Genomic DNA, 9,643 nt, shown 5'->3' with positions numbered 1-9,643 from the left:
TGCTTCTGCAATTGCTGGTTGCACACCTTCATTTCTATGGGGAGATATGTGAAATTGTGGATATTAATGTAAACATTTACTCCAGTAACCTGATTAGATTTCTCCATTATGATACAGCATATGAAAGTGAAGGCAAGCTAATCTTTCTCTGAAATCAAAAGGCAACTTGCAAAGCCCTTTTGAATAGCAGTGAGCACAAGTGCCTACACACTTGACAATCACAATATGAATTAATTTTTAACAGGTTAATCTTCTTTTCAGCCTATAGTGAGATCTATGTTGCCAGCATGCTGAACCTCAGCTTCACAGTTTTATGTACCAATGATGCCACACCAAAAAGACATGCTGAAGATTTTTGAACTCTTGGTTACATTGCCTCAGGAAGCAGCAGTACTGAATGCCAAGCAGAAATCAGACATCCCTGTTTAAGAGTTGTCTTAGAGCATCCAAAATAAATACTGTTCAAGATACACACATTTTGTGCAGTTATGCCCTCTTCCATTAAGGAATGCCTGACAGTACCACACCCTCAGATTCAGCAGCAGCACTGTTATCAGCAGACAGGCATAAAATAGATATGCCACTAGCAACCTCCAGAACCTAGATTCTATCTTTCATACAGGGTAAAGTGAGTAAGGAATAGGGGCATAAACAACACTACAGCTATCAAAGCAGGCCACTCCCAAACTTGAATTATTTCCCCTTTCAACTCTCATGAGAACTCAACTTAGTCAGTCATGATGTATGATTTACAGAGGTCTCCTCCACTCAAAGTCAGCTTGAAATGTATTTTATCTGAACTACACAAATACCAATGAGGTTGATTTATACTTCCAATAACTTGTACTTCTCAACAGCCTTCACATAGCTACTTACTTAATTTAGGCATTAAGAAACAAGCTGGTAATTCAGCAAATCCTTAATAAAAGCACTTAATGAATGGAGTAACAGTAACTAACTCATTTGCCCAAGGCCACAGCCACAAAGTGGTAGAATTGAAGCCAGTACTTTTCAGACTCATGGAATCATTTGGGTTGGAAAAGACCTCAAAGATCATCACGTCCAACGTTGACCCAATCACTGCCACATTACCACTAAACCATGCTCCCAAGTGCCACATCCAGACATTTTTTGAATATTTCCAGGGATGGTAATTCTACCATCTCTTTCACAGACTGTTCCAATGCCTGACCACACTTTCAGTGAGTAAGTATTTCCTAGCACTGAACACAAACCTCCCTGGTGCAACTCGAGGCCATTACACCTTACCACGTCACTGGTTATAAAGGAGAGAGAGAAGAGACCAACCACCACCTGGCTACAACCGCCTCTCAAATTTCCCAGACTAAACCATGCTTATCTTCACTTAATTATGAAATTATCATAAAAAAGTATTATTTGCCTTTAACATCTCGTCAAGGTGCACAGCGTACGATCCATGGAGACTCATTCTTGGTGCTTTCTGTTTAGTGTGAGAGCACATTACGTGTACCAATACACCACAATGGAGCACATGGCAAATATCTTTGAAGGATATTATAAATACATACCCTCCTCAAATGCAAAAAGTACAACTTCTGTTGTCTTCACCCAGGATCTTAAAAAAAGGAAAAGCAGTCATATTTATGTGTCACTCTGCTTTGTTAATAGGGAACAAAACCAACTTTCTTACTCAATTCCTAGTGAAAACAAATGGTATGAGTTTTCTAGCACCGTTAAAAATATCAGTACTTTCAAAGCATTCCAACTCTAGAGAAGGTATAATTGGCAACAATATTCACCCATGTGACATCAAACAGATTTCCCAACCTAGGTCTCAATTTGTTGAGACCATTGCCATACTGATGACATGCACTGCCATCTTGTGTTATGGCTTAGAATTGAAACCATAACAGAAGAAGCCAGGTTTCACACAAGCTTCCAGCTTCTGCTGGTTTAACTTCCATTTCTTCCCCAGCCACTGTTCCACATGAGGAGTCTCTCCAGTAACATTTTATATATACACATGTATGTATGTATGTATGTATGTATGTATCTTAAAAGCCAAGATCTAACTCAGGCTGCAATCGATTCAAGCCTCCACAATCCCAAGGAGCCAAGTACATTCTTTTCCACTGATGCAGGAGTCTTCAAGAGCAGAGTTTAGTTTTGCTGGGACAGCTTGTACTGAGTGGCATGGATATCACCTTTTAGGTTTGAGATGCTATTCCTCCAGCACAAGGAAACAAATCAATTGACAAACACTGCATTGACAAAAAAAATGTGAGTTTGAGATATTAATCCCTTCAACTTTAATCTGAAGCAGCAAAATAGAAGACGTCCCTCTTATGTCCCTGAATTATATTTTGAAAACAGGTGTTGTTCTCAAAATCTCCTCTGCAAGAAGAGACTGAGAGTTCATTTACCTACAGTGGCTGGGTATAAGCTGAGTAACTATATTGTACCAGGAGCATACACTGGCATAGGAGCTCCAGAACAAAAAAGAGAGATGTGAGGTTGTAGATATTTCAGTCTATTCAGATATTTCAGGTGGTCTGCAGCCAACCCAATCCTGCTACATCCATGTCTCACAGGGGACATGAAAGCAATCATCTGCCAAACTTCCCAAGTCTAAAGCTGAGTGTAATGACCTTGTGACTTTCAATTCAGTCCCAAGCCCGGGGGTGGATCACAGAAAAATATGTTAATAAGAAGAAGAAAGAAAACTGCAACGATTCTGGGCAAGGACATTAATGAGCTCTGAAGCTGTATTGTACTTTTAAATATGTGTCAAGTGGAAAACTTGCTTTCTTAAAAAAAAAAAACAACCAACCAAACAACAAAAAACATAGGAAGATGCCTTACAATTTGGGTATGGTCATCTAGAGTAAAAAGGCTTCTGTTGTCTCTATTCTGAACAGAGTATCAGAGAATTTCTATAAGTGTGCTGTCTCTACACAGCTCAAACTCCTAAATCATTCATCTTCTTTCTCACTGGGCACAGTATGGAACTGCAAACCACTATTGTATTGTTAACCCATTTACGTGACAGCAGCACTGAACCTACTTACTCCACTACTGCACTGCTATTAAACTGGAAATTTTTGTAATACCTTGTTTCTCATACATTATCCACTGAAACAGAAACGTGAGAGTAATGCACAGAAACTTAGTTCCAGCAATCAGGCTTCTTCTTGCTCTAGGACATGGTTTTTCCTAAGGTGTGAGTTGGCAAACAGAAACTACGTTAAAGGTTGATAAGCTTTCACTGACTAATTTTGACACAAGCTGAAATTCAGTTTGCAATTTTTTTTTTGTTTCTTTCTTCCCTTTCCCCGCCCATGCAGAAAAAAGCAAGACACAAGTCATTTGCCATACTAATGTATTCCATCTTTCAAAAAGAAAGACATGATTTTAATATTACTTAACAATATGTTAAAAAAGTAGCCAGTTAGGCTTCAGTGTTAATACAATTATACACTCTATAACAGATTTGATAGTGTGAGTACTGTTCTTTTTTAAATTTTCTCATTCTGCAAGTATTCTTACACAAGCTGGCTACAAGTCAGGAAGAAAAAAAAATCAAAACACAAATAGCGTAACTTGTACACTCTTAAACAGTAGATTGTGAAAGAACTGAGGGAATACTTGTCCCATAGGAGCCTCTTTTTCATGAAGTCATGTCAGGAGAATTCTGGAGCAGATGAAAGCACAACTGACTAGGTCCATTCCTTTGTCAGGAGTCAGAATGACAAAACATAGCTAGATGCAGAAGTGACAGGAGCCACTGCAGATGATGCAACCTAGTATTTTGGCCTCCACCCAAGCCTAAGCAATTTATAGTCTCTGAGGCCAAGGCATTCAGAAGGAGATGGAAAAGAGCTATTGTTCCAACTCCCAACAGCATACAGCTACAATCAAGTAAGTCTCACTCACAGACTACAAGCACACAAGCTAACAAATTCAGGTAGAAAGTGGCAATTTTTCAGTCCGCAAGAATTATCAGGCCAAAGGGTTCAGTGCAGATCCACACAGCACTGGGGACAAGGCAAGGCAGCACTGGCTCAAAACCAGATAAGCTCTCAGCACAGCAGGACAGGTAAGTGGAGTTGTCGTTCATTGATTCCTGCAGGGTTCCCTCCCTGTATTGTGTCATTTCAATGTGCAGCAAAGGTGGTTTTTTTTAAGCTAAAATTGGACCAGTTGATGGAAAGTCTCTGCCTTGTCTGTCTGGCAGAATCCAAGCAGAATCTGAAAAGAAAAAAAGCAATAAAGTGAAAACCAATATACTTAAAATCAAACCTCACGTGTTAGCCCTCTTTTGGAGAAAGGCTCTCATTCAGAAAGATAAAACCTCTTAACAAAACAAAATCCCTTTGTCCATCACTCAAATACATAATAAAACCAGTTATTTTTAACAACACTGCATTATCAGGATTAAGTGAAGGAAGTAGTAAAGAATGCTGCACATTCAGCAGCATTCAGAATCAAGTTAAATGTCAACTAGAAACAGAAATGGCACTGCTATATTCATCAAAAATTTTGAAAGCATAAGAATGAGTGGTAGATGGTGTGTAAAGCAGGATCACCAATGGCATGGGACACTGCTGCTTCTCTTTTTAATACAGCAAAGCTACACTGGAGAAAAAGACCTAGGGAAAGATTTCTTTACAATACAGCAGATAAGTAGTCCATATGCCTGAAAAAAAACCCCACCCCTAGAACAAAAATCCTCTTCTTCGCTTTCACTGACCACAGTTTATGGAATAATTCTAGAAAAAGTTGCCACATGCAGGCCTTTCAGGGACTGTTAATCCAAGGTGAAGAAATTTATTGAGGTAAGGTATAGCTTGTTGAGGTTACAGGCTGTATGACTGCCTCAAAGCAGTGCAAACTTCTCTCTCTGGAAGGGTACACTGCTTCTGTAACAACTGAAAGCCAAAAAAAGGGGGGCAGACAGAAGGAACACAATAAAACAGGTACAATGGAAGGTTACAATCAGACTTTTGTTCTTTCTGTGCTAATGTCAGAAGCAGCAGGAAATATTAATCATGGTATCAGGGTGTAATTAAAGTAGCCATCTATTATATCACTACAAAGCAGGAAGAAAAGATGTATAAACTACAAGTGAAAAATATTAATTCAGTTGGCCTATGCAGCTCATTGCCGTTCAGGGTTACTAAAAAAAGCCATGCTACTAGCCTTCCAAGCATTATGCTGGGAATTATCAAATGGTAGGGAACCTAGGCATTAAAGGTCCCTTAATAGCATTAAGTAGCTGTTTTTCTCCCCTAAAACAGCAGCTATCAGGGCTTTTCAGATTTTTCTAAACAGGCACCCATAAAAAACTAGACAGTTACACACACTTCCTAACAGATGACAGTGAAGGAGTAGAGTCCATCAACTAGTGAACAGATTACAAAACAGCATGCTTTAAAGTGCTATCTCTTCAGTTGGAATCACATTTGACAAAATTCAACTGCACCTCTACAAATGTTTCATCCTGATGTTTCGTACACTGTTTCATCCATCCTATTGAGAGTAAATAACTGATGAACACAACTTTTCTATTTACTGCAGACACTGCAAACCTGAGAGAAGCTAAAAACATTCCATAACAAAGGCTTATGCTATATCAATACTAGCAGTATCTAACACATGCCATATTTCACATGGAAAGCCTATATTTTGATTTTAAAAAATCCTTTAATTAGCACCACTCAAAAATAATTTTTAAGACTGGAGACCATGTACCTGTGATAGTTCCATTGTCATGCACATTGTGACTCCATAAATAAACAGATACCTGTATTTTGTAGCAATAATAAGCATCAGTTGCACTCAGTGCTTTTCAAGAACCAGATATACGTTACATCCCAGGCATGTAGGCTATGAAAACTACATAAATTTAGAAAAGAAATCCATACTGAAAGTCTTTTCTTGTAACAGATGGGTTGTGTTGCTTTGTGAAATATTACTGTTGAGTCCTCAACTATTTAATTGCAGGAGACAATTATTTGTGACATTACAGGTTTGGGTACCATAATGAATAGATGTATTCATGGGGAACCAGCACAACCAGACATTAATGAAGAACTAACTTGAACAGATTTCAGTATTATGGAAGAACATGTGCTATACTATTTAAACACTAGCTGCCTCCTCATATGCGAGGAATTTAGAGGTAACTAATATCAGAGAATATTCTGATTTGGAAGGGACCCACAAAGATAGAGTCCAACTCCTAATATGATGCACAAATCCCAAAATCAACCAAAAGGTACAGAAGAAAAAAAAAAACTTTCCCAATCACAGCTTTATATTATTCTTTTACTTCCACTGTACTAGGGCAACTTGTTCTAGTGGAAGGTGTTCCTGCCCCATGGCAGGGGGTTGGGACAAGATGGTCTTTAATGTTTCCTCCAGTGCAAACCATTCCATGATTCTAAGACAAGCATCTCCTCTTAAAGACTGGCATAACACACCAACCCACAGTTATACACTTCTACTTTACGTACAGTATAAAATTCCCAACTAACAGCTTCTGTAAACAAGGAAGAAAACAAAACGAACAAACCTTTAAGCATCTGTTTGGAAATTTAAACCTAATAACTTATTTTTTAAAAAAAAACACTAATCACTATTGGGCCTGTGGGGCTAATAAAGGAAATATTCACACAAGCTTTGCTTATAAATAATGGTAATTGAGAATATTCTGAACGCCTTGATGAGAACCTGGGGGTCACATAGATAATTCTTGCACACGCTTCTGAATTTGGACACAGTTTGTAGCTGAATAGCACACAGATCATAGCTTTGGTGATTGTTACAGTGTTCAGAATGCCAGTTGTAACAGAATTTGATGTGTTACAACACAGACTTTTCTGCCAGGAGTCAGCTATTAACTTGTGGGTTGGTGTAGTGCTGCTTCTGCTTGTTTTACAACCACAACATATGGAAAAACAAAAACGGCTTTATGCACGTGGATTACAGCACTTTACCTTTTAAAATACTCCACTTCTCGTTCTGTTTCATCCATTTCCACACTGTCTAGATCAATGTCTTTGGGTAGAAACACATCATCTACAAAGGAAAAATGATGACACTATGTTAGATTCCATGAGGAAAGGGGAAGGAGAGAGGAAGAAGCTGCATTAAAGATGTATTTGGAGAACTGACTGAACCTCATGGACAATTAATTCATATAGACTTATAATTAAAAAGACACTTCTCAAAACCCCTATACTAGTATCTTTGCCAGACTTGAAGGAGTTACACTGGTAAAAAAGAAGAGATGATTTAACAGTAAATGTACTCATTACATGGGCTGCAAAAGATACTGTAAACCTGGAATACACATAAGAGTAACCAAATTATACAGAGGGCTTGATGAATCAGATAGCTGTTTAATGCCCGAAATTTCTGGTCTTACTAGACGTAGCTAAATGTAGCTCTAGAAACATTTTTAAACAGTATATATAAAGAAAAATACTTTGAAACTTCTGGATTGTAGAGTTGCTGTACTCCCTCCTGGACATGATGATCAGGCTGCATCTGCAAGAGTTTAAGTCATGCTAGCAACCATTAGATTTTATTTTAAAAAAACCCAAACCCAAATATTTAACACATTAATAATGTATGACTTGAATTGTATGCCCTCAGCTATAGCAAAGAAGTCACCATAGATACTGCTAGTATATTGTACTATCTCAGCATATGGCTCTTTTGGACTTTAAAAAGAAATGCATCAGAAACCACACATTTTTGTAGAAACCAATTTGAACATTTTCCTCTTGAAGTTTCTTTCTGACTGCATATACACGCCAGTCTCATTTCTGAAGCAGCTTCACAATACATTCCAAAAAACAGGTGAGACAAAGAAAGTAATTAAAATCACCAAGTACACACATAGACTACAGAATCCTTGAGATTATGAGAATAGACAACTCATGGTAAAGACTTTTGTGGCAGTTTTAACAGTTGCGTGTATTTGCTATTCAACTTACTTCTGAGGAAGCAGAAAGCTCTACAAACACAGGGCTTCCCTAACACTCCTGGGCTTTCTTCAACCTTTTTATAACAAGGAGTAAAAACAGTCTGCCAGAAGAAATTTCTTTAAGAAACCGATCTCACCAAAAGCAGTAATATTCACTGCTTTAACACCTCATTTGAAAACTCAGTTAAAGTCCCCTAGCTTTGTTTCCCTCTTCATGTTCTCTCAATTACCCTAGTTCTACTTGCTTTTTTTCTCTGTTCAACTTGTGTCTTTGCCAATTTAGTACATCAACCCCGTATCTTAAAAAAACTATAACTATGTGAAAAATCATGTATTACAGTACCTTTGTTGTAGCTTTCAAGTGAGAACTACTTAAATTAAAAATCCAGTCCCAAGTCTGAAGAGAACAACACACTTTTCTCTTGACAAAAAAAGAAACATGTCCCTGCATTTTTTCACATTTAAAATTAACTTTTGGAAATTGTAAGTACACTTGACTTAAGCAAAAGAAAAAAAAACATAGCGGAGGCAGGGAGGAGGACAAGATGCAGGAAGGTACCTGCATTTCCTACAATAAACACCCTCTTCCATATTTTCTCCTTCAAGTGTCACCAATCTTCGCTTTCTGATCCCAGTTCTGGAGTTCTGTCTTGCTCCAATCACTGGAGTGCATTCTTCTCAGTAAATTAAAAGAGCCAAAACCCAAACACACCAAAACAGGGTACGCACAAGAACTAAGGTGCCAGAGGAAATGGTTCTATACTGCCTTGCTGCTCGACTGACAGAATGGAAATATTAGGCATCAGATTCAAAACCAAAGAGAGTGGGCTGACCCAATCCAACCACAAAATCACTAGAAAACCACTAGCACTTCCTGCAACCAGGAATTAGCTTTACATTTTTGTGACAAAGCTTAACAAATGTAAGTATTCTGACACACTGGTAGAGACTGCCAAGGCATGAAGGTCTCCTGCCTTGCTGTGCTTACCAGTCAGAACGGCAGCGAGAACTGGTGTACATTGAATTTATGCAACATTACCACTCAGCTACCAGGTGATCCCAGGGGAATGACAGGGTGCTCCGAGCAGACAGATGACCATACCACAAAACTGCCATCCCAATTGGTAGTCCCAGGTGGGAACAAGGATGTGCAGGAATAAAGAGGTGCCTGAGAACAGCAGTTTGACTATTGTCCTGACAAAGTCAATGGGCCAAAACTCTGTGTGTGCTTCTCAGCTCTGGTATTAGCTGCTGGATGTGTTCAGGCAAACAAAAAAATAAGTTGGAAATAAAATCATTCAAGTGCAACTTGTTTCACTTAACCTTCTACAGTTTTATTATTCCTGAGAAATAAAAAAATAAAAAAATCTTTACTTTTTACTAGAATGAGCTAATATGGAAAACACACTCAACTTCATCAACTAAGTAACATCCTACTATAACTTTTCACTCTGGAAAATAAAAAATAGTAAATTAGTTTCTGTGGTCATTCACTTACCTTTTGATATAATTAATAAAAGAAATTAATTATTTCCACTGAAAAAAATGCATATTTGTGCATGAATGGCCAGCCTTTGACTGCAGAATCCCCTTATTTCCCTTGCCTAAAGAGTAAGACCAACTTCATACTATACTCACAGTGCTATGAGAAACAATCTTGCTTTTAAA

General features: G+C 38.1%; 1 protein-coding gene across 4 annotated transcripts in view; it reads right to left on the bottom strand.

Annotated features, from left to right (window-relative positions):
• Window positions 1-3,356: 3,356 nt before the first annotated feature.
• FAM193A (family with sequence similarity 193 member A) overlaps window positions 3,357-9,643 on the bottom strand; it is a 76,629-nt gene continuing 70,342 nt past the window's right edge. For 2 of the 4 annotated variants that reach the window (XM_062492636.1, XM_062492637.1), the window contains 2 exons: window positions 6,981-7,062; window positions 3,357-4,230 (listed from right to left, as the gene is read on the bottom strand). In XM_062492636.1, the coding sequence (XP_062348620.1) occupies window positions 4,137-4,230; window positions 6,981-7,062 (176 nt within the window). In that variant the 3' untranslated portion in view covers window positions 3,357-4,136. Of the gene's footprint in view, window positions 4,231-6,980; window positions 7,063-7,499; window positions 7,534-9,149; window positions 9,227-9,643 lie in introns of those variants that run through there. The other 2 variants (XM_062492639.1, XM_062492638.1) reach the window with 2 other exon arrangements.

This window comes from Cinclus cinclus, chromosome 5, assembly GCF_963662255.1.
Source record: "Cinclus cinclus chromosome 5, bCinCin1.1, whole genome shotgun sequence".
Taxonomy (NCBI): domain Eukaryota; kingdom Metazoa; phylum Chordata; class Aves; order Passeriformes; family Cinclidae; genus Cinclus; species Cinclus cinclus.
This window is presented reverse-complemented; position numbering and strand designations above follow the sequence as displayed.